Source organism: Anser cygnoides, chromosome 19, assembly GCF_040182565.1.
Source record: "Anser cygnoides isolate HZ-2024a breed goose chromosome 19, Taihu_goose_T2T_genome, whole genome shotgun sequence".
Lineage (NCBI taxonomy): Eukaryota > Metazoa > Chordata > Aves > Anseriformes > Anatidae > Anser > Anser cygnoides.
Window position 1 is genome coordinate 12735869 of NC_089891.1, and position 25121 is coordinate 12760989.

Consider the following 25121-nt stretch of genomic DNA (forward strand, 5'->3'; position numbering starts at 1 on the left):
GGCGCGGGGAGCCGGCAGAGCTCGGCTGTCCGTGCTCCCAGGTCCAGGGCCAGTAACGGGAAGCGTCTGCTCTCAGTGACGGTAAATCAGATCGGGGAGATTAGAGGCCTTTTTGCCTAATCATGAGCAGCTTGAAGTTGGAGGACAAGTTCCTGGAACAAAGAGGAAATGGAGGCAGTAAATAAAGAAAAACTGTTAACATGTGGCCCTGTGTGTGAAAAACGTCTCTGTGAAGGACTGTTTATGGCTCACTCATCTGCAGGGTGACAGCGCGGGCTGTGGCGGGTGGCAGCGAGGAGGCCCCGCGCCCAGGCGTGCGGGCAGCAAGCCAGGGGGGCTGCGGGGCCGGGGCCGGGCGATGGAGGAGGAAGGCAGCAGCAGAGCGGGGCCGCAATGCCCGCAGCTGCACTGGGGACATGGCACCGGGAGGCTGCGGGCACAGCATGCGCGAGAGGAGAGGCACGAGGCCCCTGAGGGGAGGGATGGGGGCCTGCGCCGCTATCCCCCGGCACTGGCAAGCGCTGCAGCGCCCTGTCCGTGGCAGCCCCGCTCCACCCGCAGCACAAGGGGCACAGCCCAGGGGCTCCCGGCAGAGCCCCGTGCGTGCAGGCCAGCTGTGTCCACGGAGCATCCCGCGTGTGCAGCCTCCCACCCGCCCCAGCCCGAGGGGAAGGAGGCAGGGGTCTCGCTGCTGTGCCAGGCGGTGCCCCGCAGGGTGCAGCAGGGATCTGTGCCAGCAGCCAGATGCCCACGGGTCGCCCTCCCCAGTGCAGGGAGAAAATGCTGAGAGCTGCGGAGCTGCCCGAAGCTGACAGCGGCGCTGCTCTAATCCGTGTTTACCCGGCAGTGCCACAGGGCTGCTTGTCAGCTGTTTGCAGGGGCAGATGCAGCCAGAAGCTGGAGACGATTCCCAGCAGCAAAGGTCACCCTGTGCCTTTCCTGTCAGCAGTGTGGCGGGAGCAATTGCCATTAAACACACTTCTCTGTGTGCGTGCAGACTCGCAGGTCCGCCCGCAGAGCCGCAGCTGAGTGGGGCAGGCGGCCTCGTGCCACCGGGGCTCCCCGGTCAGCTCTGCCGGTGGGACGAGGGGCCACAGGGGGGCACGGGGGCATCGAGCAGTGCCCACCCCACAGCTCCAGCACCTCCACTTGCCCCTGGCACGGTGACACCCGAGCGGCCACAGGCACAGCGCAGAGGCACAGGATGGGGAGGATCTGCAGAGCGCCGGGCGCTGCAGGGCACCAGCGTCCACTGAGCCAGCCCCAGGGGGTGCCCGGGGGCCCGTGAGGCAGGAGCAGGGCACCCGCCATCCTCAGCTGTCCCTCGGGTTGCCACCCTCATGGCCTGGGTGGCCTCAGGGTGCCTCCCACGCTGCAGCCCCGCCGGGGAGCGTGGCCAGCTGGGCCGCAGGCAGCGGTGCAGGACAGCCTGTCCCTCCATGGACTACGCGCCCCGGGAGCCCTTGCGGCAGGGCGGTCCCGGCCGTCCCGGCGGTCCCGGCGATGCTGGCGGTGCGGGGCGCGGGTGCTGCGCTCCGCCGGGCCTGGCTGCGTGGAGCGGGGCCCCGCCGCGGCAGCACAACGAATGGGGACACCGGAGCCGGGGGCGATGCGTGGCCGGCGCGGGGCGGAGCGGCCCTCGGGTGCGTGCAGGCGGCTGGCGGCAGGCTGGGGGTCGCAGCTGGGCTCAGCACCGCCTGGGTGGGCTGCGCTGGACCCTCTCAGAGCAGGTGCTGGTGCAGGCCCAGCTTGGCACAGCCACTGCTGCGGGGTCTGGTTTGGTGCAGGGCATGGGGGCGAGGGGCAGGCCTGTCCCCAGGGACTGGCACAGCTGCAGGGACCCCGCTGTCCCCAGCAGGTGCCCGCAGCACGTGGTGGACCTGCGCAGCGACACCGTCACCCAGCCCAGCGAGGCGATGAGGCGTGCCATGGCCCAGGCTGCCGTGGGAGATGACGACTATGGCGAGGATCCCACGGTCAATGGTGAGCATGGGGGAAGCTGCTCCTGCGCTGCAAGGGGCAGCGGGGCCAGGGCTGGGGAGGGGGCCAGGCCTGTGGGTCCTGGGGCTGCGGTGCCCCCTCCGAGGGCCGGCAGACCTCCCTCTCACACAGGCTCTCTGTGCCTTTCCTCCATGCAGAGCTGCAGCACCTGGCCGCAAGGTTCCTAGGGATGGAAGAAGCCCTTTTTGTACCCACAGCCACGATGGCAAACCTCATTGCAGGTGAGCGCCCAGAGCTCAGTACAGCTCTCCCTCCCCAGCCTCGCTCCTCTCTGGGAGAGCCGCAGTCTTGCTCAGAAAGTTCCAGGCGTGTCACGTCCGAATGGCCACAGGGGAGAGCCCGGTGGAGAAGGCAGCTCGGTGCTCCTGCTCAGCTGGGTGCCTCTCCTGTTGTGCTCAGCCCATTCAACCAAAAGCTTCAACAGTGCAGCGTGACTCTGGCCAGACCCCAGAGCCGCTGTCCTGCTTCCCGTTGCGGATTACCAAACCCCTTACTGGTGGAGAGGGCACCCATGCTCGCCCATCCTCCTGCTCCATTAACCTTTACCCAGCTCACTTTCCTGCCCTGCGCATGAGCAGGGCTCTGCTGTGTGCTGCAGGGAGGGTGAGGGTGGGCTCCGCTCCAGCTCTGGCCACGTGCGTGTACGAGGCAGGGAGGGCGGGCAGGGCCCCCCCAGCTGCTCCCCATCCTTGCCCTGCTCCCCTGCCTCCTGCCAGGCAGGCCCCACGAGCACGCAGACCTGCCCCACGCTCAGACCACCTCCAGCGCTCTCCCAGGGTCCCCCCCCCGTCCCGCAGGAGATGTCCTGCTGCAGAGCGGTGCCGCGGCAGGCACCGGAGCCGCAGGGCCGCGGGCATCCCCAGCCGAGCCTGCACCTCCCTGCTCGGGCTGCCCGCGGCCACGCCGCGCCCTCACGGCCCCTCTGTGCCCCAGTGATGTGCCACTGCCAGCGCCGGGGGGCTCAGCTGCTCCTGGGCGCCGGGGCGCACCTGCACGTCTACGAGCACGGCGGGGCGGCGCAGGTAGGTGCCGGCCTCCGGCCGCAGCGCGGCGCCGGGGCTCCCTGCGGGGACGGCGGCTTGCTGCTGCCCTCCTCTGGCTGCCGGGGCCGGGGGGAAGGCTCCGGCCCGGCCCGGGGCTGGCGCTGGAAGCAGGGGCAGAGGGGACGGGGAGGGCAGGGCCGGCCCCCCCCAGCTCTGCTCCCCGGGCGCAGGTGGCCGGGGTGCACTCCCAGGCGCTGCCGGACCTGCCCGACGGCACCTTCGACCTGGAGCAGCTGGAGCTGGCCGTCCGCGAGGCCCACGGCAGCCGGTACCATCCCCGCCCCGAGCTCATCTGCCTGGAGAACACGCACAGCTCGGCGGGGGGCCGGGTGCTGCCCCTCGCCTACCTCCAGCAGGTGGGAGCCGGCGGCGGGCGGCACGGAGGGGCTCGCGGAGGGGCTGGCGGCAGCAGCTCCCGGTGGCACCGGCGGCTCCCGGTGGCACCGGCGGCTCCTCGGTCCCTGCCCAGGTTCACCGGCTCGCGGAGCGCTACGGGCTGCGGGTGCACATGGACGGGGCGCGGCTGATGAACGCGGCAGTGGCCCAGGCCGTGGAGCCGGCGCAGATCACCCAGCACTGCGACTCGGTGTCCCTGTGCTTCTCCAAGGTGAGCTCGTGCAAGGAGGGAGCTCCTGGGGCTGAAAGGGAACAGCACAAGCTGCGGCCTCGCCCTCCTTCGGGGCACGGGGCAGGGGCTGCGCGCCAGCTCGTGGCTGGGCCAGGGCAGTGCTCAGGCCGCCCTCTTGGACCCCCAGGGCCTGGGCGCCCCGGCTGGGGCCGTGCTCGCCGGCCGCCGGGCGTTTGTGGCGGAGGCCTGGCGCGTGCGGAAGCTGCTGGGCGGAGGGATGCGGCAGGCAGGCGTGCTGGCAGCCGCTGCCCGCGTCGGGCTGGAGCAGGCAGAGGCAACGCTGCGCAGAGACCACAGCAATGCCCGGCGCTTCGCTCGAGGTATCTCGGGCCCTTGGCAGCGGGCCCTGGGCAGGGCTTGAGCAGCCTCCCCTCGGGGAAGCCAGGCACCGGGCTGGCAGCCTAACAGCCCGTGCCTCCCCCAGGCATCCAGGAGCTGAAGTCACCTCTGTGCTCCGTCAGCCTCCCGGCCGTGGAGACGAACATGGTGATGGTGGCGGTGACGGGGGGCTGGCCGTCTCCAGCAGAGCTCTGCACGTACATGCGGGCAGTGAGCAAGGAGGAGCTGGCTGAGACAGGCCACGCCGTCAGCGTGCTGCTCTTCCCCTGGTCAGCACACACGCTGCGCGCGGTCTGGCACCGCGATGTCTCAGCCCACGACACCGAGCTGGCACTGAACAAGCTGGGCTTTGTGGCCAGGAAGTGTCAGGAGAGGCTGGCCCTGGGACTGGGCCCTGGGCCTCCGAGTGCAGCGGGGCACTGAGCCCGGACGGGAGCGTGCCTCCCCCAGCCCCAGCGGGGGGCAACAGGCGGGTCTTCAGGCTGGGGCAGCCAGCAAAGGGGCCGGGACCACCCGCAGCGTGCTCCAGGCACGTTCCCCACAGGCTGGGAGAGCGCAGGTCACAGCTTCCCGAGCGAGCACCACGGCTCCTGATGTCTGGGAGCTCCTTCCCAGACATGCCCTGGGGACAGAGGGGAGCCCGCAGCCCACACCACCATCCAGGCCCTGCCAAGGCAGCTTCTCACCCAGCAAACATCATCTGAGCACTCTCTGGTCCTCAGCCCGCACAGCGCCCAGAGGCAGAGCCAGGCACCCCCCGCCCCGGGCACCCCAGCATCTGGGGCCGTAGGGGCTGGGCTGCACAGGAATATCAGGGCAGGAAGCGTTCTCTGCAGCCCTGTGTGCTCAGCTCAGTTCTTGCTGCTCTAACTGGGGTCTAAATAAATGTGTTCTGGCAATGCTATGGCTGTGCAGGGTATTTTCTCCCAAGGGTGCTCCCTCCCCTTGCTGTGTAGCCGGGATATTTTCATAGCACAGAGGTCCCCATGGAAGGGTGAGTGCACCTGAGGACACGCAAGTGTCTCACAGCCACAGGACCAACGCCACTTCACCGCAGCACCACAGTCCGTACCTGACCAGGACTGTCACACGAGAAGCCCTTCTGCAGGACCTGAGCTCTGCAGGAGGGCAGCTGCTCTGTGTATCAGCTAAGAGTACTCGATAGCTGAGCACAGCGCCGCCTTCCCTGGAAGATTTACACCCAGGCAGCGTTTATTCCTATTTTATTTTGTATTGGCAATCAGCAGTTTAAGGCAACCTGAGGGAGCAAACTGCATCATCTGGTCATCCAGACAGGCCCCCAGCAGGCCTGCAGCCCTGTGCACCGCAGCTCGCCCAGCCCCAAGGACAGCCCCAAAGCACAGGAGCACCTCGGTGAGGGAACATCAGCCCAGGGGAGCGGCAGTGGTATCTGGTGCTCTCCTGCTGCAAGCCCCCCTGCCTGGTGGCAGGCTGGGAGGAGCAGAGGAGGCACATCTGCCCGAGAGAGCCCTTAGAGAGGGGTGTCCGGGGCAGCAGCCACCCAGTGCCACCAGAGGAGACCCAGCAGGCTGGAACAAGGATGGAGCAGAGCAGGGTGCAGAGGCTGCCCGTCACTGCACAGGGCTGTGGTTTCCATCTCCAGTTTGCTCCCAACATGCCATCAACCTCTTGCAATCATGTTCAGAATGACCTGGGATGAGGAACCAAATGCTGTGAACAGTGCCTGGCCCCACTGCTCCTAATCCGGGGGAACAATCCCCCTTTCCAAGCTCTGCAGGCGACAGCCAGGCCCCGCGCAGCAGCCCCGCACTGCCCCACGAGGCAGGGGAAGCGCACATCACCACCACCCTCCCTTCTGGCCCGCAGAGCTGAGCTGTGCTCAGGACAGCGAAAGATGGTGGCTGCAGGGGACAGGGGCTCCTCCCCTTACCTGTATGAGGATATAGGTGTCCTCCGACAGCTTCTCAATTATGTCAAAATGATCCACGGTGGCAAGATCCAGCAGGGAGACAGACCAGCCGGCTGAGCGCAGGGCCTGTGGGGAGAGAGCACCAGCGCGGGGGAGCAGACCCTGATCAGGCCCCGGAGTGCAGCAGGAGCGATGGTTCATCAAGGACTAGCATCCTCCCCTGCTGACAGCAGCCATCACCCCAGCCGCAGAAATACCGCTCTGATACAGCACAAGAGCACCTCACCCCAGTTTAGCCTCATCAGGGGCATCTGGATGAGCCTGAGCTCGGCCCGGCAGCAGGCGGAGGATCCTTCCCAAAGCAGGCGCCAGCAGAGGCTCAGCACAGCAGGCAGCCACGCAGCACTGCTCTGCCGCCAGCCCTGCTCCTCTGCTGCCCCACGCTGCCAGCCCAGAGGTCTCCAAGCCAGAGCCCCCTTCTCTTTAGGGTTCAACAGAGGGAGAAGCACAGGACCGAGCAGGACAGCCCACGCAGCATCCCCAGAGAGCTGGGCGAGGCGCTGCGGGGGCTCACCTGGCTGTACTCCTGCGACTGCCTACGGAACTCCGGGGAGTCGTGCTGGGCCACAGCCACCAGCACCTCACAGGCTGCAGCCGCAGGCACTGCTTGTGTGATGCACAGCATGGGGCTGTTCCTCTGGGCCACTTCCCTGGGGAGGAAACATTGTAGTGCCGAGGCTGCCAGAGCTCCACTCCGCGGGCGTGGGCAGCGCAGGCTGCACGGCTGCTGCTCTTTGCCCAGGGGCTGCACTGCCCAAAGCCACATGCACGCACAGGCTGCCTGTGCCCCTTCCCAAGGTCCCTACAGTGGGCAGACTCACCAGCTCATGTTCAGTGCATCGTTCACGTAGGTGTGCAGAATGGGCTCCAGGTCGTACAAACCACTCACCAGAACAGCTCCTGCAGGCACAGATGGGGTGGGTGAGTGGCCCCGCAGCTCAGGCCTCCTCACGCCCACGTCCCGGGCCTCCACAGGGCAGAGGAAGACCTTGGCTCTTGGCAGTGCTGCTGGCACATACCCCCAGGGTAGCTTGCCCAGGAGCCCGGGTTCTTGTCCCCCAGCACCCATGGGCTGCAGCCAGCTGAGTCAAGTCATCTCACTCAGCTTTACAGACTGCAGAGCTGGCTGCCTCTGGCAGCTGGTACAGCCGGCAGAGAGGGCCGTGTCCAGGTGCAAACACCAGCTCACCTGCAGCCCTGCCCTGGACAGAATTTCTCCCCAGGCCCCTCCTTGCCAGCAGGCTGGCAAAGTTCCCTGCAGGGAGCAGACCCCACTGCCACGTGTCCCTGTGGCTTGGCAGCTCAGAGCCACGCAGCTGGGTCAGGAAAGCAGGAGATGGCCCGGTGCAGCCCCCCGGTGCTGAGCACCAGCCTTCCAGAGCAGGGGGAGCAGAGGTCTGTGGAGGCACTACCTCTAATATCAGGAACCACTCCAAACTCCGTCCAGTCAGTGCACAGCACCATAGCTGCCAGGTGAGCCCCTGCCGAGTGTCCACACAAGTAAATACCCCTAAAGAGAAGGAGCCGTGAGCAAACACGGGAAGAAGCAGCACAGCACATGCTGCTTTGGGAGCAGCACAGCCCCAAAGGCTGCAGCGTGGCCACAATTCCCAGTACATCAAATAAGCCCTTCTGCAGTGACAAAGGAGCACGGACAGGTGCTGCCCGGCACTCAGCCTGAGGCACTGAGGTTTTATTACAGCTCAGGGCTCGTTTACCCCATCCCGTTGGGGGCCGGGGACACTGGGGGCCGTGCGCTGCCCACCTGATCCCGGAGTACTGCTTCGCCAGGAAGGCGAGGCTGCGCCGCACCTGCAGCACCATCGCGTCCATGTGGCCTGGGCAGAGAGCAGGGTCAGGAGGGCACCGGGCCAGCGAGGGGAGTCAGGGCCGCAGCAGGACACAGCCTACCTTTGGGAGCTATGTCGTAACCCACCGCCACCACCGCGACGCCCCGCGACACCAGCGGGGGGGCTGCGAAACCTGACGCGTCCTTACTGGGGGGGGGGGGGAGAAGCTAGCCACGCTGTGGGGCAGGCGTCCTGCGGGGCGGGCTGGGGGCGTCCACAGGGCCGCAACACCCGGAGCGAGCCCGGCCTTAACGCTGCTCTCCGCAGAGGTAAAAGCGGGGCCGGCAGCTCCCCCCGCAGGGGAGCCCTCACCGAGGGGCCGCCTTACCTCAAGCACTGCCAGTAGCCCCCGTGGATGTAGACGAAGGCGGGGAAAGGCTGCGTGGCACGGCACGGCACGGCACGGACGGGACACGGCACAGCACAGGTGAGCTGCGGGCAGGCCCCCGCCCGGCCCCGCCGCCCCCCCGGCCCCCCACCTACTTTCAGAGGGCTCCGCGGGGAAGTAGATGTCGAGCCTCTCGCCGTCCGCCTCCCCGTACGGGACGTGCAGCGAGCTCCGCGTGCCGGCCCGCGCCCGCTGCGTTCCTGCGGGGCCGGGGGGAGGCTCAGCGCCGCCACCTCGGGGCCCGCTGTCCCCGGCGGCACCGGGCGGGCGCCGGGCGCCGCCGCTCACCTGCGGTCACCGCCTCGATGTGGGCCCGCACCGCGGCGTCCCCGCGCAGGCGGCGGGCCCAGCGGCTGGGGGAGTACTGCTGCTGCAGCTCCTGCGGGCCCACACGGCGGCTGCGGCGGCTGCGGGGGCCGGGCCGGGCCGGCGGCACCGCGCGCTGCCCGCCCCGTTACCTCCGCGGCCATGTCCCGCCACCGCCCCCGGCTCATGCCGCCGCCGCCTCAGCCGTGCCGGGCCGTGCAGCGCCGAGCCGAGCCGAGCCGTGCAGCCCCGGGCCGTGCCGTGCCCGCCCGCTGCCCCTGGCCGCCGCGGTCAGGTCGGTGTCGGGCCGTGCCGTGCCGTGCCGTGCCGGGCCCGCCCCGGGGCCATTGCCCGCTGGGGTCGAGGTCGGGGCCGGGGCCACTCGGGGCCGTGCCGGGGCCGCTCCGTGCCCGCCCCTCGGCCCCTCCCCGCCCCCCGGCCCCGCCCCCTACCGCCCCCCGGCCCCCGGCCCCGCCCCCTACCGGCCCCCGCCCCTCGGCCCCGCCCCCTCGGGCACGGCGCCGACGCTGTGCGCGCCGCGCGGGGCCCGCCGGGAGGGCGGCCCGGACGAACTCTCCCGCCCGCGCCCCCATTGGCCGGCGGGCGCCAGCCCTGCGCGGATTGGCCGGCGGGCGGCGCGCGGGCGCGGGGCCGCGTCCGGTTGGGCGCGCGGCGGGGCCCGGCGGGACCATGAGCTGCCTCACGGTGCCCGGCGTCCAGCCCGGCTCGCCCGGCCGGCCCCGCGGGCAGATCCAGGTGCGGCGGGGCCGCGACGCCCGGTCCCCGGTCGGTCCCCGGTCGGTCCCCGGTCGGTCCCCGGGGGTCCCCGATCGGTCCCCGGGGGTCGCGGGGGTGCGCGGGGCGGGCGGGGCGATGCGCGGGGCGACGGACGGGACGGGACGGGACGGGGCGGGACGGGATGGGGCGGGGTTCTGCGGGGCCCGGGGGCTTCTGCGGGGCCCGGCTGACCGTCTGGCTCTGCCCGCAGGTGATCTTCGGGCCCATGTTCTCCGGGAAGAGGTACGGCCGGGACCGGGGCGGGGGGGCGGGGAGCGGGGCGGGGGGGGGCAGGGAGCGGGGCCGCTGACCGGTTGTGTCCCGCAGCACGGAGCTGATGCGGCGGGTGCGGCGGTTCCAGCTCGCCCAGTACCGGTGCCTGCTGGTGAAGTACGCCAAGGACACGCGGTACGGCACCGCCGGCGTCTCCACGCACGACCGGTGAGTCCCTGCGGCCGTAGGACCCCCGCCGCAGCCCGGCCGCCCGGCTCACCTCCTCCTCCTGCCCCGCAGGAACACCATGGAGGCGCTCCCCGCCTGCCTCCTCAGGGACGTGTACCAGGAGGCGCTGGGCTCCACGGTCATCGGCATTGACGAGGGACAGTTCGTAAGTGCATGGCCAGGGGAAGTCCTGGGTGCTCTGCACTCCAGTCTCTGCCAGGACGCCCTGTGAAGGAGGCCTGAATCCTCTGCTTTATGCTCAGACGCCTTAGGGCAGTTTGATCCTGCTAGACGATATTCATTTTAGTCAAACCCTTCCCTTTCCTTAGTCCCCACAGGCCGAGGACAGAGGCTCTCCGTTTCAGGAGCTCTCATTTTCTCATAGGCAGCATGGCTCTCATTTTCTTTGTGGCCCGTGCTACTGTCTGGGCATGTACTGCTGGATCTGGAGTGAAGTGCTGCCCCTTCCTCCTGAACCTGCTGTTTCTGTGCCTCCTGTAGTTCCCAGACATTGTGGATTTCTGTGAGATGATGGCTAATGCTGGGAAAACTGTCATTGTTGCTGCTCTCGATGGAACTTTCCAGAGAAAGGTAAAGCATTTCTTCTTTTAGTACAGTAGCTGTACTGGGAGCCTCATGGAACCCAACCAACAGAACCACCCCTGTCTTGGCACAGGCTTTTGGGAGCATCCTGAACCTGGTCCCGCTGGCTGAGAGCGTGGTGAAGCTGAACGCTGTCTGCATGGAGTGCTACCGAGAAGCCTCCTACACAAAGAGGCTGGGAGCAGAGAGGGAGGTGAGTTCCCTTGGAACAGAAAATACTTTACTAGTTTTATCTTGCTAGCCCTGCTAGCCTGGAAGGGATCTCCTCGGGTGAGATGAGCCCTGCAGCGTCCCTCCTCCCATGTCCTTGCCAGGTTGAAGTGATCGGAGGAGCAGACAAATACCACTCCGTCTGCCGAGCCTGCTACTTCAGGAAGCGGCCTCAGCAGCCCGGGTCAGACAACAAAGAGAACGTGCCCATGGGGGTGAAGCAGCTGGATGTGCCTGCCGCCCGAAAGATCTTCGCTTCTTGATTGCTGGGCTTTGGTGAGGGGGGGTGGGGGGGAACGAGGGAAGAAGCCAAATGCTGTGGCTCCCAGACTTCAGATATGGCTTCCCCTGCTTTTAGCAAAACTGTAAAGTATCATAGCTCTGCCTGCTAAACCAGGCTGCGGTTCCTCTGCGCCAAGTGCCAGGATCAGCTGGACCTGATGCCAGGGGGGAGCTGACGACGGAGTCTGACTAAAAGGGAGTTCCTTTCTCAGAGCACGGAAAAGAGTTTTAATGACTGATGCTGCCACACAAACAGGTACTGGAAAGCTGCCGCGCTGAGCCAGGCTGCAGGGCATCGGTAGCTTGTCATAGCTGTGGTCTGCTCGCCTGGACCCAGCATGCGTTCAGACTGGCCATTGGTAACTGGGTCACTTGCCTGTGGACACAACCATTTCTCTCTCCTGTGCTGTTGCTAAATTCCAGGTTTCTTAAGACACTGTACAGTAACTTAGTATCTGAAACCCACTTCCTTTTTAATGTAGTCTGAGATGACCCTTTCCTTGCCATAGAGCTGTGGCACAACGTCAGCTGACACACAGCAGCAGCCTGGCCCTCAACAGTCTCTTAACAATTGTGTGCAGCCTGCCAGCTTGCTGTTACACTTGCTGGAGATGTCTTGCAAGTTTTTTAAAATAGAAGAGGGGAGAAGGAAGGTTTGACTTGACAGCCTGACTTCTAGGCTCTTTCTAGCCTTTGAAGTTAAAAAGTGTGGAGTCTACTAATAGTCTGTATGTTAAAACAGACTCCTTTTGAAATATACCACTTCAGGAAGAGTCACCTCTCTAAAATCAGGGCTTTTTGCTCAAGTGCTGCCACTTCACAATGCTTGGTTACCTGTGGAGGGTTTGGAGGCTCAGGACTTAATTTGTAAAGGATTGGGCTACAGTTACTGTGAAGATCCAGCTACCTGGAAGAGGGTCTCTACTTTGAGTAGATGGTTCTTGACTCTAGGTCACATATCCAGCTCCCTCCTGAGCCTTCCAGAAATTTGAGCCTGATGCTTCCTTTGCTGTAACGTAACTGAAGGATCTTCTTCCTTCTTCCCCGCTTTGCTTGACCCAGCTTCTGGAAGGTTTTTTTTTTTTTTTTTTTTTTTTTTTTAACTTCTCATAAAAGTGCTTTTTCTTGTAAGTCAGAATCCTCAAGCTCCAAGCAATAGCTCTTGGTTCTGGTCAGGCTGATTTGGTCAGATCTCCATGCTCAAATAGACTCCTCTCTCCAGTGCTTGTTTACTTACACACTAGTGAGCAGGAGGCGCCTGCCAAGTTAGTTTCAAGAGTTGCCTGAAATTCTCTTGCTCTGCATAACTTGAAGCAATTACGGCTTTAGTATTCACAAGCACTTCACTGCCAGGCCTGGGATTTCCCCTTAAGGACGAGGGGAGGCAGTAGTACTACTGTTCTGGGTTAATAAATAACTTGAAACTGCCCACGTCTGTCTTTTTGGAGTAGTCGGGTACACAGGTTCCTGCACTCAGCAGCCTGTGCAGAATGAGTGCTCATAAAGCAGCAGCATGTGTTGGCAGGCTGGTCACACGGGTGCTGTAGGAGCTGCCTGCTCAAACTGTCTGTTAAGCTGTCCACGAGGAGCAGGAGGGCTTGCTAAAAATAGGCACTGGCGTGAGTGGTGTTTGTGGTGCAGCAGGCAGCTGGGCTCCACAGCTTCCCCTCCTGGAACCCCCAGCCAGGACTCTTGGGGCAGAGCGGAAGAACCTGGTTCTGCTTCCTCAGAGAAGAAACGCAGGTGGTGGCTAGGTGAAAAAGTTTATTCCATCTCTACAGTGACAAACAAAGGCATGTTTGAATATCAGCCCCAGCAGCTACAGCTCGCATACCCCACGCTGCTGCTGGGAACAGCTTCACGACAGGCACAGCAGCAAACAACCTGAGACAAGCCAGCCCGCCAGGCCCAGCACAAAGGCACGGTGTGGCCTCAGCTCGGGGACAGCAGCTGCCGAGCAGAGCGTGGCTCAGAGAGCAGCATGCGGGACACGGGGTGACAGCCTCGTGTCTCCAGAGGCAAGGGGGCTGCGTGGAGTCAGCAGGGAGGGTGCTCCGGGGGGACCTTCCCTGGCAGCACCTGGACCTGTGACAAGACCGGGGCCACGGCCCTGCTGTGAGCCCAACACCCACCGCTCCCACAGACCCTAAAAAATGTCATCTGAGCACCAGCTGCTCCCGTGCGGGCTCTGGGGAAGGCACAGCACAAGGGTGCATATTCAGAAGATGGGACTTTGGCATCAAGCTCAGCCGGCAGCAGCCGAGGGAGGGGAGGAAGGCACGCGAACCCAGTGGCAGGCAGGAGCTGAACCGTGGCAGGCAGCTGAGCTGGGGACGTAACGCTCACGACAGCAGTGGAAGGTGGCACTTGAAGGACTGCAGCCAGCAGTGCCAGGAGGGGCGCAGGCCGTGCTCGCCGCCGCTTCCTCCCAGAGGGGCAACAGCAGGGCTGCAGCTCAGCCGGCCCCCGCGCACCAAACCCACCCAGAGGAGCTCGCTGCGCGCAGCGGGTCCTGCTCGGCACTCGCCCATCACCGCTGCACGGCGGGGAGCTCACAGCTCCACAAGCGCCAGGCCCTCTCCTCTGCCCCAGCACCAAAGCCTGGTGGCTTCCACGCAAAGCAGCTGCCACCCTCCTGCCCCGTTCCCCGTTCAAGTTCCAGGTCCCTTCCTTCCCACCCCACAAGAGAAAATTGCACTTGTACAGCCGTCCCCGCCGGACCGCCCGGCCCAGGGCTCAGTACACCGGCGGCGGCTGGTAACCCTCCGAGGCTTCCGCGGTCTGGGTGAAGGGCGGCTGCTGGTAGCTGTCGTGGCTGATGTTGGGGTAACTGGAGTAGGGAGTCGAAACCTCTGGCGTGGGGTCGACGTAGCTGTGAGCAAAGTCCTCCACCCCCATCTTGTATCGCTTGTAAGCAAAGGCGATCAGGAGGCCCTGGAGAGCAGAGGGCTGTCAGAGCCAGGCGCCCAGGCAGAGGCCGGCCCCGGCTGCAGGGCCAGGCGCTGCTCCCCAGACCCTGCCAGCAGGGCCGGGCTCCGCCGGGCCTCACTCACCCACGAGAAGATGGAGAAGAAGCTGAAGGTGATAACGGCACGGGCCGAGTCAGCCCCGATTTGCACGTCTGTAGCCTGCGTCCAGGCCCACTGGTTGGTCAAAAAGCAGAAGCCAACGAACCAGAGGAACGTCCAGAGGCCTGCGGGAGGAAGCGAGCGTGAGCGGCAGGCGCTGCGTCCCGCGGGTCCCCATGGATCCCCAGCCGCAGGCAGCGCAGCACGGCCGGATCCTGCTCGCAGCCGGCCCCCGGCTGCCGCTGAGGCGGGCTGGAGGGCAGCGGAGGTGCATGGCCCGGCACAGGCGCCCGCACGCCACTACCTCCGGCTCCCCAGAGGACTTCTGGCTGGCAACGCGTGGCCTGCAGGCGCCGTGCCAGCGGGAGCAGCTCCCTCTGCCAGGCACCGAGCGGCGGCCACGTCATGGGACGCGGGCGGCCATTGCAGGAGGCACGGCCCTGCCCCGGGGTGCCCGTACCCGAGAAGCCGAGGTCTGCCAGCACCAGGTACTTGCGGTCGGTGGCGTTGCTGATCTGGGGGAAGTAGACGTCCACCATGAAGAAGAAGATGCAGGCCAGGAAAGCGAGGACGCCGATGCCGATGCCGTAGCGGCAGGCGTCCTCGTTGTGGTTGAAGATGCAGAAGAGATCGGGGGAGCTGGACTTGTTGGTGTAGCCCTCCCCGACCAGGCAGGCGAACACGATGAGGGCGAAGACCTGCGGGGGACAGCGGGCGTCCGGGGGCCGCACCGGGCCGGTGGGCCCCCCCGGGGCTGCCTGGATGCCCCGTCACCGGGCCGGAGGAGAAGGGAGAGGGGAGGGGAGACGGGCAGGGCCCGCGGCAGGGGAAGGGGAAGGGGAAGGGGAAGGCCGGGCCGGGCCGTGCCGTGCCGCCCCCCCCGGTCCCGACTCACCGCGCTGGCGATCCGCGCCAGGACCTGCGGCTGCTGCACGAAGCGGGCCGGGTCGAAGGCGCCGCCGGCCTTGGCCGCCCCGTACGCGCCGCCGCCGCCCTCCATCGCCCCGCCGCTCCGCGCTGCCCGGTGCTCCTGCGCGGCACCGCCCCGGGGGGGCCGGCCCGGGCGCTCCCACCTGCTGGGCCGGCTCTGCCCGCCCCGACGGGACGGGGCCGCCCGCGGGGCGGGCGGGGCCCGGGGCGGGGGGAGCGGGGCTGCGGGGGGGGGGCTCCCGGGGGCCGGCGGGGCTCTGCACCCACGGGAGCCGCGGGCTCCGTCCTGAGCGAGTCCCGCGGGACGGGGGGGACGCGGCCCCGGGGGCGCCCTCGCCGCGAGAACCGGCCCCGCGCCCACGGCTCCTGCCGAGCGCGACCCCCCCCGGCCCGAGCGGGGCTCTGCACCGGGAGCGCTGCGGGACGGGGCTCCGCGCCCACGCGAGCCGCCGCCGGGGCGCCCGGACGGGTCTGCGTCGGCTGCTGCTACCGGAGGGGCGCTCCCGTAGGTCCCGGGCCCGGGGGGGGATCGCGGGGGGGGGGGGGGCGGCTCCCAGCCGGGGGCGCGGGAGGCCCGGGACCCCGCCGGCGCCGCCTCCTGCCCGGAGCCTTTGTCTGCGCGGGGCGGCGGCGGCTGCTGCGGGGCGGGGAAGGGAAGGGAGAAGGGGAAGGGAAGGGAAGGGAGGGGAAGGGAAGGGAAGGGAGAGGGAGGGAGGGAGAGGGAGAGGGAGAGGGAGGGGAGGGGAGGGGGACGCCGCCTGCCGAGCCCCTCTCGCCCTCTCGCCCCGCTTTCCCGACGGCCGCGCTGCTGGGAGGGGGTCGAGGTCTCTGCCCCGGGGCGGGTGGGAGCCCCCGGCTCGGGACGGGGCTGCGGGTTCCGGGGCTGCCGCCGCCGCCGGGGCCCTCCCCGAGCCCAGCGCCGGGGCCGCTGCGGGCTCCCAGCCGCGGGGCAGCGGCGGCTCTGCCCGGGGGTCCGCGGCGGGATGCTCCGCGCTGCGGGAGGGCTCGGGGCTGCCGCGGAGCGCTGCCGTGCCCCGGGAGCTGCAGCCGGGACCCTGCCCCGCTCCCAGGAGCGCCGGCCCCGCTTTCTTCCGCGCAAAGCCTCCTCCCTCCCTTCCTTCCTGCCCTCGCTGCAGCTCGCTCTGGGCCGTGGCGCCCCGCGGCTCTGGCTGAGCCCCGGCCGAGCCCCGCGGCCCCTCGGCTCCCAGCTCCGGCTCCGTCCCGAGGCCAGGAGGGACCCGGCGCGCCCTGGACAAGCCGCAGGAGCAGGGGGGCGAGGAGCAGGGGGGCGAGGAGCAGGGGAGCCGTGAGCGCCAGCGGCACGGGGCTGTGCTGACATCCTCCCCTTGCTGTGGCAGGACGTCGTGCAGGAGGCTGCGGGTGCTGCGGAGGCTGCTCGGCCCCAGCAGGATGTCCCAGCCGCCCCCCTTCACCCTCCACGTCTCTGAGGACACCGAGAGCGACAAGTGAGTGCGGGTCTGCTTTGCTCTTCCACTCCCCGAGCCCTGCTCTCGCTAGCCCTCAGTCTGTGGGATGCTGTGGGATCATGCGGGATCCTGCAGCCTCAGCTGGGGGCTGCAGCGCGGCCCAGCTGCTGGGCAGCACCACCCAGCTTTGGGCTGGTGCCGGGGGCTTTCCCAGGGCTCCATCCCCAGCGCCAGGCTGGTGGTTTGAGCTTTGTGTCCCCGCAGCCAGGAGCTGAGCCCGGACAATGAAGGAGCCCTGCACACCTCCTTCCGCCAGCTCATCCAGGAGCAGAGCAGCTTGGCAGAGGCGGGCACAGAGCTGGAGCTGCAGGAGAGGGGCAGAGGTAAAGCGCAGCAGTCGCAGCGGGGGGTGGGATGGGGACAGCATGTGTACCCAGGGCTGCCTCCTGTCCGCAGCCCCACCTGGGGCTCACACTGCTGCCACAGACAGGGCACTTGTGGGACCGGGCTGGACCAGCCTTTGGGGACACAGAGGAGCATCCCCAGGGATGGGGTGCTGCAGGGAGGGTATGTGCCAGGGTGGGCACCCAGCCTCTGGGCCCTGAGCACCCCAGCTCTCACCGCCCCCATCCCCAGGCCACCCAGCCCACCTGGCCCCCCCGGACGCCTCTGCCTCTGCCTGGCTGGAACCTGGGCAGGGCGAGCAGCACCCGGGCGATTCCACCACCCTGCGCATCCTCGCCAGCATGCCCAGCCGCACCATTGGTGAGTGCCGCCTGCCCTTCTGGCCCCCCGGAGCCACCCTTGCCCGAGCTAAACCGGGCTGGGAGCTCTCCCATCTGCTGCAAGCATGCCCTGCTCTCCCTGCGGCCGCCCTCCCCAGTGTCCTGCTCCCACCCGCAGGGCGCAGCCGCGGGGCCATCATCTCCCAGTACTACAACCGCACGGCACGGCTGCGGCGCCGGAGCAGCCGCCCGTCCCTGCAGCAGCTCAGCCGCGCGGCACGGCCCAGCCTGCGGCAGTACGACCTGGAGACCGACCCGGCCCGCGCCACGCTGGAAGGTGAGAGCTCCCGTCGGGGTGGGGGCAGGCAGAGCCAGGCATCGTCCCTGCACCAGGGCTCGGGACGGGCATGTTGCGCCCCAGCCAGCTGTGTCCTACTGAGCCCCTTGTGCCCCCAGACAAGCGGAGCCTGCTGGCGAAGGAGCTGCTGAGCCTCTCGCCCAGCCATCGCAGCCACATGCTGCTCTCAGTGCCGCTCAGCCTGGCGGAGAAGCGCGCCCTCCGGTAGGTCCCCCCCCTGCCAGTCCCCTGCGGGTCCCGCAGACGGAGCCACCCCCTGACACCCCCCCCTTTTTGCCGGGCAGGCGGGAGCTGAACGAGCAGAGGAGCCCCCTGGGGCTGCGCGCCCACCACGCAGCCGCCCCGTCTCCCTGCGGGTGGTCCAAGGACTACATCGCTCTCGTACGTCTGAAGCGCGGCGGCCGGCACAGCCGGAGCAGGCGGGTGGCAGGGGCTCTGCTGCCGCGGGGACCCCAGCCCCGGTGCCCTCACCAGGCTCCCTTTCCGCAGGGCTGCCGGCACCTCTGGTACAGGCTCCTCGCGCTGCTCCCCGCTGCACAGCCCTGGCACTACGCCCTGAAGCAGATCGGTGGCCGCTTCGGCTCCAGCGTCCTCTCCTACTTCCTCTTCCTCAAGACGCTCCTCATGTTCAACGTTTTCTCATTCCTCATCCTCCTGGTGTTCGTAGTGGCCCTGCAGGCTGCGTATCCCCCTGCCAAGGCCAACCAGCAGTCCTTCACTGGCTTTGAGCTCCTCACAGGAGCGGTAAGCACCTCCAGCGCGTCACTGCCTGTGCCTCCCTGCACTGGGAGATGCTCCTAGCCCGGTCCCTGCCCTGCATCCCTACGTCTCCCATCGTGGCGATGCCCTGGTCCCTGCCCTGCATCCCCTGCTGCAGCAATGCCCTGGGCCCTGCCCTCGCACAGCCAGAGCCCTGGGCCCACCAGCACTGGGGGTGCGAAGGGGGGTGCCCGATGCTGCCCCATGCTCTGTGCCCCGTGCCAGGCTGGGCAGGGAGCCGCGGGCACCACTGAGGTCACCGCGGGCCTTGTTGTGCACTTTCCCGCAGGGCTACTTCACTCACTCGCTGCTGTACTACGGCTACTACGGCAACATCACCCTCAATGACCCCTCTGCCTCCAGCCTCAGCGGCAGCGTGGCCGCCCCTGCGGCCCCCCCACTCCCCTACAACATGCCGCTGGCCTACCTGTTCACCGTTGGGGTCTCCTTCTTTGCCACCTGCATCCTGCTGGTGTACAGGTGAGTCGGCAGCGCCCCAGCCCTGCCGGCCGTGCCCTGGCTGCCCAGCCCTGAGCCCCTGCCGCCACCCCTTGCCCCCCTGCTGCAGCATGTACCACTCCTTCGGGGAGAGCTACCGTGTGGGCAGCTCTGCAGGGGACCTGGCCATCAAAGTCTTCTGTGCCTGGGACTTCAAGGTGATCCAGAGGCGCTCGGTGAAGCTGCAGTGCGAGAACATCTGCACCCAGCTGAAGGTGAGGAGCTGGGCTGGAGCTCAGTCCGTGTGCGCCCCGCACCCCGTGGTGGGAAGGTGAAGGCGTGCACAGGAGCCAGCCCAGGCCACGGGGCTCAGCTCCCCACTGCACGGGGGGGTCCTGCAGCATCGTGTGCACCCTGACTTTGTCCGGCGCCCTCTGGGTCCCACCCAGATAAATTCTCGCACCAGGGGTGGACCTGGAACATGTTCTCAGCTGCCCCGGGCTGCTCAGCAGCTCCGCTGGCACTGCTGTCTTCCAGGAGCTGCTGGCCGAGCGGCGCTCCCGCTCCTGCCCCCTGAGCCTCTGCCAGCGACTGGGGCGCGTCGCTGTCCTTCTCCTGGCCTGGGTCCTTTCGCTGAGCACGGTGCTGGGCTGCGTGGTGGCCGTGCACTACTTCTCAGAGCACATGCACGCGGTAAGCGCAGCCCCCACGCCGCACCGCAGCTCTGCCGGCCTGGCGTGCGGGGAAGAGGCAGGGCTCTCCAGGCTGACCTGGGGGGCAGCGCAGCCAGAGGAGGCAGGGACAGCCCTGCTGCACCTCCCTCCTGCTGCCAGCGTTTGTGCTCACGGCTGGGTGCGGAGGGGCTGATCCCACGGCCGGCACAGCGAGCCCCAAGGCGCTGGGCTGCAGGCGGTCGCGCTCATCCAGGCGCCTGCTCGCCAGGTTCAGCAGGAGCACCGAGCCCTGGCGGGCAGCAGTTGGCAGCGGGAAGGCATCCTGCTGGTCCTGCCCCTCACCGTGTCGCTCCTCAACACGCTGATGCCCCATCTCTACAACTTGCTGGCGACGTGGGAGAGGCAGGATTCCCCAGAGGTGGAGGTCTACGTGGCCATCTGCAGGTAGGCTGCCTGGGGATGGGGCAGGGGAGCCCCCCAGCCATGGGCTCGCTGTGGGGAGAGGCCCTGAGGCCGGGGGACCCCCCATATGTGGGGTTCAGCCCCTCTGCCTAGGGCTCAGGGCCTCCTGTCCCCGCTGCTGCTCTCCAGGAACCTCCTGCTGAAGATGGTGGTCCTCGGCCTGCTCTGCTACCAGTGGCTCAGCCGGAGAGTCGTCTGCTCCGACGAGGAGGTCGGCGCTGGCCAGCGATGTGGGGCAATGTGGGGCCAGGCTCTGCCGAGCAGAGCTGGCTGGGGACGCGCCACCCGGGCTGTCCCTGGCCCGGGGAGTGTGGAGCAAAGCCAAGGCTGCCGTGCCAGCACCGTCAGGGGTCTGGCAGCACGGGGTCTGCTGGGCGGCACCGCTGGCACCACTGGTGGGGAGAGGGGCAGTCAGCCGGGCAGGGACACCCCAAAGCTGGGACAGCCAGGGAGAGGTGTGTGGGAGAGGAAGAGGCCACCCAGCCCTTCACAGCCCATGGGGGAGCCATGGCAGGGGAGAAACCTCCCTGTCTGCCTCGTACCACCCGTGTTTGTCTCCCCAGTGCTGGGAGACGTGTGTCGGGCAGGACCTGTATCGCTTCATGGTGATGGACTTCGTGTTCACCCTGCTGGACACCATCTTTGGGGAGCTGGTCTGGAGGTAACGTGCCCCGGGAGGGGTCCCCCCCAGCACGGCCCCACTCTCCTGCTGGGGCGGCTCTGCAGCCACCAGAGAGTGAAGACCGGGTGCCCGGCTTCCTGCAGCGGCTGTCAGAGCAGAGCTCCTCTCGTTCCCCAGGCTGATCTCAGAGAAGAGACTGAAGAGTAAGCAGAGGCCTGAGTTTGACATTGCCCGAAACGTGCTGGAGCTCATCTACGGGCAGACCCTGACCTGGTGAGACATCTTCAGCCTGGTGTGGCTCGTCCTCTGCTGGCAAATGCCACACGGTGCTGATACTGCCTGTGAGCCCTGCAGCATACAGAGACCCCCCCGGCCAACACGGGAAGGACAAGGGAAAGGCAGCAGCAGCCTGGCAGACCGTGGTCACAGCCCTGGCACCGTGCAGCCAGATGCACACACTAGGAGGTCTGGCCGTGGAAGGGTGGGCGAAAGCCATCTGTGGAGTGTCCTGGTACCAGTCCAGTGTCACCTGCCCAGCTGGTGCCCTCCAGAGCTCTGGAGGAGGAGCAGGTTCTGGTGCATGTGCAGCCCCTCGTTTGTCCACACCCTAATGGCACTCGCTGCTCAGGGCTCCCCTCTGCAGCCCCCAGCCTCACGCCACCCTGCACAACTCCCAGAGGAGGAGCCAGAGGTCCAGATGTGTGCTGCTGCCTCTGCACCGGCAGCACAGCTGGCAGACAGGCTGTAAATGCACCAGGGGTCAGTGAACTCTCAGGTGCTGCCCAGCCCCGACAAGCCCAGGCTGTGCAGCAAACCCAGCGCAGGGCATCGGGTGCTGGCTCTCTGCTTTATGAAAGCCGGATTGCAGCTGGCATTGCTGTCCTGATCCTTTCGTGGCTCTGAGCACCGTTAGTCCCCATGGGGCTCAGTCCCATTTCCCTCTCTTCCAGGCTGGGTGTTCTCTTCGCACCGCTCCTGCCAGCTGTGCAGGTGCTGAAGCTGCTGCTGCTGTTCTACATCAAAAAGGTGAGTGCTACCCCCGCAGCTCCCGCTGCAGCCTCACCGTGGGCAGTGCTGTCCTCACGTGAGGGCAGAAGTGTTGCTGGGGTGCCCCAGCTCACCTGGCTGCTGGACGGGGGGACAGGAGGGCACAGCCGCCCTGCGTTCGCTCCTGGGGTCACTTCGTGGGAGGCGGCAGCACGCAGCTCTCTGCTCCTTGTCCCCAGACCAGCCTGATGCAGAACTGCCAGGCCCCCAGCAAGCCCTGGCAAGCTTCTCGTATGAGAACTGTGTTCATCACCCTGCTCTGCTTCCCATCCTTCCTGGGCGCTGCCGTCTTCATCTCCTACACCATCTGGTCGTGAGTACCTGCCAGACCACAGGGCACAGAGCTGCCTGCTGCTAGGGGCAGCCCCAGCAAAGGAGAGGAGCTCGGGGAGATGGTGCCTGCTGCACCCTGTCCACATGCAGAGTGCACGACACCCTGCACAGGGCTGTGAGCTCGTGTCCCCAGCTGCGGGCACTGTCCCAGGCAGTGAAGTGCTGCCCTCTGCCAGTCACTGCATGTGGCCTGGCAGCCATTGGTGTGTGCCTCCTTCTCCCAGCCCGGCCGTTCCCAGATGCTCCTCAGTGCTGGGCAAGGGGATGAGGACCCCCCCCTGCTGGGAGCAGGGCAAGGCTTGGCCCCTGGGGGGCTGTAAGCCTGCCCCGAGAGCCAGGACAGTGCCCTGAGCTAGGGGCACTGGCCAGCTGGGCCGCCCAGAACCCAACAATCCCCCGCTCAACAGCATCCGACTGACCCCACTGCTCTGTCCACTCAGAGTGAAGCCGTCAGAAACCTGTGGCCCCTTCCAGGGGCTGGAAACCATCTACAAGTCTGTGAATGTCTGGGCAAAGCTGCTGGAGAAGTCCAGCCCCAACATCACCTGGCTCACCTGGCTCCACCAGTACCTGGTGGAAAACACCTTCTTCCTGTTCTTCCTGTCCGGGGTGCTGCTGTGAGTATGGGGAGGATCCGAGGCTGAAACCCGCGCCCGCACTCTCTGGGTCCCACTGTCACTGCCGTGGCCCTGGCACTTGGGGTGTCCCTCCTGGCCCAGGGCAGGGGTGCAGCATCCCAGCCCCAGGGACCTGTCGGTGCCACCATCCCCATCGTGCCTGTCGTTGCAGAGCCGTGACCTACTTCAACATCCAGGTGGTGAGAGGCCAGCAGAGGATCATCTGCCTGCTGAAGGAGCAGATCGCAAACGTGCGTGAGCTCTGCCTGCTGCCCGGTGGGCTCTGAGCCCCTGTCCCTGCAGCCCCCAGCCCCGGGGCAGCTGGATCCGGGCTCCAGCCCTACCAGTGCTGCTGCCTCAAAGGTGCAAGAGCACGTCCCACGGGGCTGCTCACTGCGGCATCTCTGCTGTTGCAGGAGGGAGAAGATAAAATATTTCTCATTCACAAGCTTCACTCCATTTGCAAGCAGAAAGAGAGATGTGCCTGAGCCCCAGGTAAGGCCCAGAAAAAGGGGAGAGGCAGCTGTCAGGGTGCTAGGGGACATCAGGGTGGGGGCTCACCCCGTTCCCTGGACCCTCAGCGTCTCACAGAGACTGTCTCTCTCCTCTTAGTGTCACAGTCCCCAGGAAGGAGCGAGACAGACCGGGACAGCTCACTGCCAGAGGCTGGATCTGGCCACTCTTTCTAAGCCACCACAGCATGGCACTGGAAACAGCGGGGCCTGGCGTGCCGGGGAAGCTTTCCCTCCACTGGCCTGCAGCGGCCAAGGATGGACTTGGGCACGCCACCCAACGCCTCCCCGGGGATGCTGCGGCACAGGGCTGGGGGCACTGCCACCGGGGACACGGCAGGCACAGCAGGACCGGGGCAGGACCAGGGACAGGACCAGAGCCCTGCTGCTGTGTCCAGGGGCACAGCTCCCCGCGGCGCTGGCTTGCAAGCAGAGCCCTGTTTGTAAACAACTCCCCTCCTACCGTCAGCCCTGCCAGCCCCGAAAGCAGGTTCTGGACTGCTTCCAGAAGCCTTTTGGAAGGGGGACAGTGAGGTTTTCTGCCTCAGGAAGGGGACCGGCAGTGTCCCGTCCCCACGGCAGGGAGGCCGGGGGCTGCCAGGCACCGCTGCAGCCCCCAGGACAGGCGCACCCAGGGCCACCGGCGGGCTGTGTGGGGACGGTGTGCCAAGCAGCCATTAAAGGGTGCTCCTGCAGCTCGGGGTGCGTCTGAGCTCTGTGGGAGGCAGGAGCTCTGCCTCCGGGGGCTGCCTGCCCCCCCCGGCACGGCGCCGGCACCCCCCGGGGGACCGGCGCCCGTTGCGGGCCGCGGGCCGAGCCCACGCAGCCCCGCGGGGCGTTATCGGCGCGGACACGGGCACGGCAGCCGCCTATCGGCCCCGCCAGGCCGCCGGCCCCGCTCCTCCCCCGGAGTCCGGGGCGGAGCCGGGCCGCGCCTTGTTCCCGCTGTGGAGCTGGGCCTAGGGCCTTGAGGCGTTCCGGGGCCGCGGGGCCGCGCCGGGCCGGGCCGGGGCTGTGGGAGGGAGGGGGGAGGGGGGGGGGCTCGCTGCGATGGCGGCCGGGATGCTGCACCTCAACGGGTGGAGGTACGGGGGGCCGCGGGGGGGGCCGCGGGGGGGCCGCGGGGGGGCTGGGGCCGGAACAAGGGCGCGGCGGGCACCGGGGAGGCCGGGCCGGGGGGGGGGTCCAGGAACGGGGTGGGCTGGGGGCGCTGGGACGAGGCCGGGAACGGGCCGGGGAGGCTGGAGGGTGGCGGGGGGGGCGAGACCGGGAACGGACCGGGGGCACCGGGAGGCCGGGACCGGCCGTGGCTGGGCCTGGGGCGGGCCCCAGCCGTCGCGGCCCTCGCTCAGGCGCTCTCCTTCCCCGGGCAGGTCGGGGGCTCCCAACGGCACCGCGAAGCGTGAGTATGGGCACCACCGGGGTGGGACCGGGACGGGACCGGGGGGACCGGGGTGGGACCGGGGGGGACGGGACCGGGGGGGACCGGGACGGGACCGGGGGGACGGGGGGGACCGGGACGGGACCGGGGGGGGGACCGGGGGGGTCCGGGGGGGACCGGGACGGGACCGACCGGGGGGGACCGGGGTGGGACCGGGGGGGACGGGACCGGGGTGGGACCGGGGTGAGTGGGGCGGCCTGTCCCCAGCCCGGGGGCGCAGCGCTGCGGCCTCGCCCGCCGCCCCCCGCGCCCCTGCAGCAGCCCCTCGGCAGTGACGCTGCGGCGGGGCGGGCAGCCTCTTGCCATCGCCAGCTTCCCGTTCCCTTTCAGTTTTCAGCTTTGAGAAGGTTTGTGACTACGTGCGGCAGTACCGCGGCAAGGTGGTGCCCTTCGCAAAGCAGCCCAGGTTCTGCCTGCGGGTCGGTGGCCTCGAGGGGACCTTTCACGAGGGGCAGGACGAGCTGCTGCAGTGGTGCCAGGCGCTCTACCTGCCGCAGCCCACCAGGATGGCCGTGGTGGGCACGGTGGATGACGTGCCCTGCCTGGCCACGGGGCAGCAGCTCATCATCCTCATCGCGGAGAGCGGCGAGGTGTATGCCTACGAGGAGGAGACGCTGCACAAGGTGGCCAAGAGCTTCCCTGAGTTCATGGACATAGGGCTGCAGCTCCTGGGGAAGGAGGTCTACCACTGCGGAGAGCACATAGTGCCACTGGTAAGCTGGACTGGCAGGGAAGAAATCTGCAGCTCTTCTTGCCTTGGAAAGATGCAGCCTGAGTTTGCTGGCGTGCTTGGGTCTGCCACGCCATTGATCCCACCTGCTTCAGGTCCTAACAACTCCCTGGTTGTTCTTCCAACAGGATGAGGAGGAACGGGACAAAGAACCAGCAA

The 25121-nt window shown here is 67.5% G+C and overlaps 5 protein-coding genes across 13 annotated transcripts; 3 read left to right on the plus strand and 2 right to left on the minus strand.

Moving 5' to 3' along the window:
• The first annotated feature begins 1459 nt into the window (after positions 1 to 1459).
• LOC125180400 (uncharacterized) lies at positions 1460 to 4915 on the plus strand. Of its 8 annotated transcripts, none has more exons than XM_066980091.1 (8): positions 1466 to 1730; positions 1859 to 1983; positions 2139 to 2222; positions 2935 to 3023; positions 3215 to 3400; positions 3514 to 3651; positions 3800 to 3992; positions 4097 to 4915. In XM_066980091.1, the coding sequence occupies exons 1-8, from the start codon at positions 1504 to 1506 to the stop codon at positions 4432 to 4434; spliced, it is 1380 nt and encodes a 459-aa protein (XP_066836192.1). In that variant the 5' UTR covers positions 1466 to 1503; the 3' UTR covers positions 4435 to 4915. The 8 variants fall into 8 exon arrangements, with proteins under 8 accessions (XP_066836191.1, XP_066836185.1, XP_066836186.1 ...); XM_048050365.2 differs by having other exon boundaries at positions 1468 to 1643; XM_066980090.1 differs by lacking the exon at positions 3800 to 3992 and having other exon boundaries at positions 1460 to 1730; positions 2718 to 3023.
• Positions 4916 to 5217: 302 nt separating this feature from the next.
• Positions 5218 to 8937, minus strand: AFMID (arylformamidase). Its single transcript, XM_066980092.1, has 11 exons — positions 8659 to 8937; positions 8489 to 8579; positions 8276 to 8400; positions 8141 to 8190; positions 7874 to 7959; positions 7728 to 7800; positions 7375 to 7472; positions 6784 to 6862; positions 6477 to 6612; positions 5924 to 6028; positions 5218 to 5683 (listed from the first exon to the last, which is right to left on the minus strand). Exons 1-11 carry the CDS (start codon positions 8692 to 8694, stop codon positions 5654 to 5656), a joined length of 909 nt encoding a protein of 302 aa, XP_066836193.1. The 5' UTR covers positions 8695 to 8937; the 3' UTR covers positions 5218 to 5653.
• A 174-nt stretch (positions 8938 to 9111) lies between these two features.
• On the plus strand, positions 9112 to 12247 carry TK1 (thymidine kinase 1). Its single transcript, XM_066980370.1, has 7 exons — positions 9112 to 9262; positions 9495 to 9526; positions 9611 to 9724; positions 9797 to 9890; positions 10226 to 10315; positions 10401 to 10520; positions 10642 to 12247. Exons 1-7 carry the CDS (start codon positions 9197 to 9199, stop codon positions 10798 to 10800), a joined length of 675 nt encoding a protein of 224 aa, XP_066836471.1. The 5' UTR covers positions 9112 to 9196; the 3' UTR covers positions 10801 to 12247.
• A 316-nt stretch (positions 12248 to 12563) lies between these two features.
• On the minus strand, positions 12564 to 14952 carry SYNGR2 (synaptogyrin 2). The gene is made up of 4 exons (XM_048050335.2): positions 14783 to 14952; positions 14348 to 14585; positions 13873 to 14012; positions 12564 to 13753 (listed from the first exon to the last, which is right to left on the minus strand). Exons 1-4 carry the CDS (start codon positions 14885 to 14887, stop codon positions 13556 to 13558), a joined length of 681 nt encoding a protein of 226 aa, XP_047906292.1. The 5' UTR covers positions 14888 to 14952; the 3' UTR covers positions 12564 to 13555.
• A 159-nt stretch (positions 14953 to 15111) lies between these two features.
• Positions 15112 to 23109, plus strand: TMC6 (transmembrane channel like 6). Of its 2 annotated transcripts, none has more exons than XM_066980360.1 (21): positions 15112 to 15322; positions 16176 to 16283; positions 16509 to 16627; positions 16881 to 17009; positions 17148 to 17306; positions 17426 to 17531; positions 17612 to 17708; positions 17817 to 18071; positions 18376 to 18566; positions 18655 to 18799; positions 19062 to 19217; positions 19467 to 19642; positions 19790 to 19871; positions 20224 to 20321; positions 20460 to 20555; positions 21233 to 21308; positions 21509 to 21642; positions 22103 to 22279; positions 22452 to 22530; positions 22696 to 22774; positions 22892 to 23109. In XM_066980360.1, exons 2-20 carry the CDS (start codon positions 16228 to 16230, stop codon positions 22765 to 22767), a joined length of 2403 nt encoding a protein of 800 aa, XP_066836461.1. In that variant the 5' UTR covers positions 15112 to 15322; positions 16176 to 16227; the 3' UTR covers positions 22768 to 22774; positions 22892 to 23109. The 2 variants fall into 2 exon arrangements, with proteins under 2 accessions (XP_066836461.1, XP_066836460.1); XM_066980359.1 differs by lacking the exon at positions 15112 to 15322 and adding an exon at positions 15623 to 15641.
• Positions 23110 to 25121: the final 2012 nt, after the last annotated feature.

What these genes read in the sequence shown, in the direction of transcription:
- LOC125180400 (XM_066980084.1), top strand. Translation starts at nt 1,504, where the DNA reads ATGCTGGCGGTGCGGGGCGCGGGTGCTGCGCTCCGCCGGGCCTGGCTG. An exon ending in AGCACGGCGGGGCGGCGCAG is followed by an intron (nt 3,024 to 3,214) that starts GTAGGTGCCGGC and finishes CCCCGGGCGCAG; the next exon opens with GTGGCCGGGGTGCACTCCCA. An exon ending in TGTCCCTGTGCTTCTCCAAG is followed by an intron (nt 3,652 to 3,799) that starts GTGAGCTCGTGC and finishes TTGGACCCCCAG; the next exon opens with GGCCTGGGCGCCCCGGCTGG.
- AFMID (XM_066980092.1), bottom strand. Translation starts at nt 8,694, where the DNA reads ATGAGCCGGGGGCGGTGGCGGGACATGGCCGCGGAG. An exon ending in GTAGGTGGGGGGCCGGGGGG is followed by an intron (nt 8,191 to 8,275) that starts GCGGCGGGGCCG and finishes CGTGCCACGCAG; the next exon opens with CCTTTCCCCGCCTTCGTCTA. An exon ending in AGTGGTTCCTGATATTAGAG is followed by an intron (nt 6,863 to 7,374) that starts GTAGTGCCTCCA and finishes CTGTGCCTGCAG; the next exon opens with GAGCTGTTCTGGTGAGTGGT.
- TK1 (XM_066980370.1), top strand. Translation starts at nt 9,197, where the DNA reads ATGAGCTGCCTCACGGTGCCCGGCGTCCAGCCCGGCTCGCCCGGCCGG. An exon ending in GGCCCCGCGGGCAGATCCAG is followed by an intron (nt 9,263 to 9,494) that starts GTGCGGCGGGGC and finishes CTCTGCCCGCAG; the next exon opens with GTGATCTTCGGGCCCATGTT. An exon ending in GGCGTCTCCACGCACGACCG is followed by an intron (nt 9,725 to 9,796) that starts GTGAGTCCCTGC and finishes CCTGCCCCGCAG; the next exon opens with GAACACCATGGAGGCGCTCC.
- SYNGR2 (XM_048050335.2), bottom strand. Translation starts at nt 14,887, where the DNA reads ATGGAGGGCGGCGGCGGCGCGTACGGGGCGGCCAAGGCCGGCGGCGCC. An exon ending in GGCAGACCTCGGCTTCTCGG is followed by an intron (nt 14,013 to 14,347) that starts GTACGGGCACCC and finishes TTCCTCCCGCAG; the next exon opens with GCCTCTGGACGTTCCTCTGG. An exon ending in TCTTCTCCATCTTCTCGTGG is followed by an intron (nt 13,754 to 13,872) that starts GTGAGTGAGGCC and finishes TCTGCTCTCCAG; the next exon opens with GGCCTCCTGATCGCCTTTGC.
- TMC6 (XM_066980360.1), top strand. Translation starts at nt 16,228, where the DNA reads ATGTCCCAGCCGCCCCCCTTCACCCTCCACGTCTCTGAGGACACCGAG. An exon ending in TGCATCCTGCTGGTGTACAG is followed by an intron (nt 18,567 to 18,654) that starts GTGAGTCGGCAG and finishes CCCCTGCTGCAG; the next exon opens with CATGTACCACTCCTTCGGGG. An exon ending in TGAAGGAGCAGATCGCAAAC is followed by an intron (nt 22,531 to 22,695) that starts GTGCGTGAGCTC and finishes CTGCTGTTGCAG; the next exon opens with GAGGGAGAAGATAAAATATT.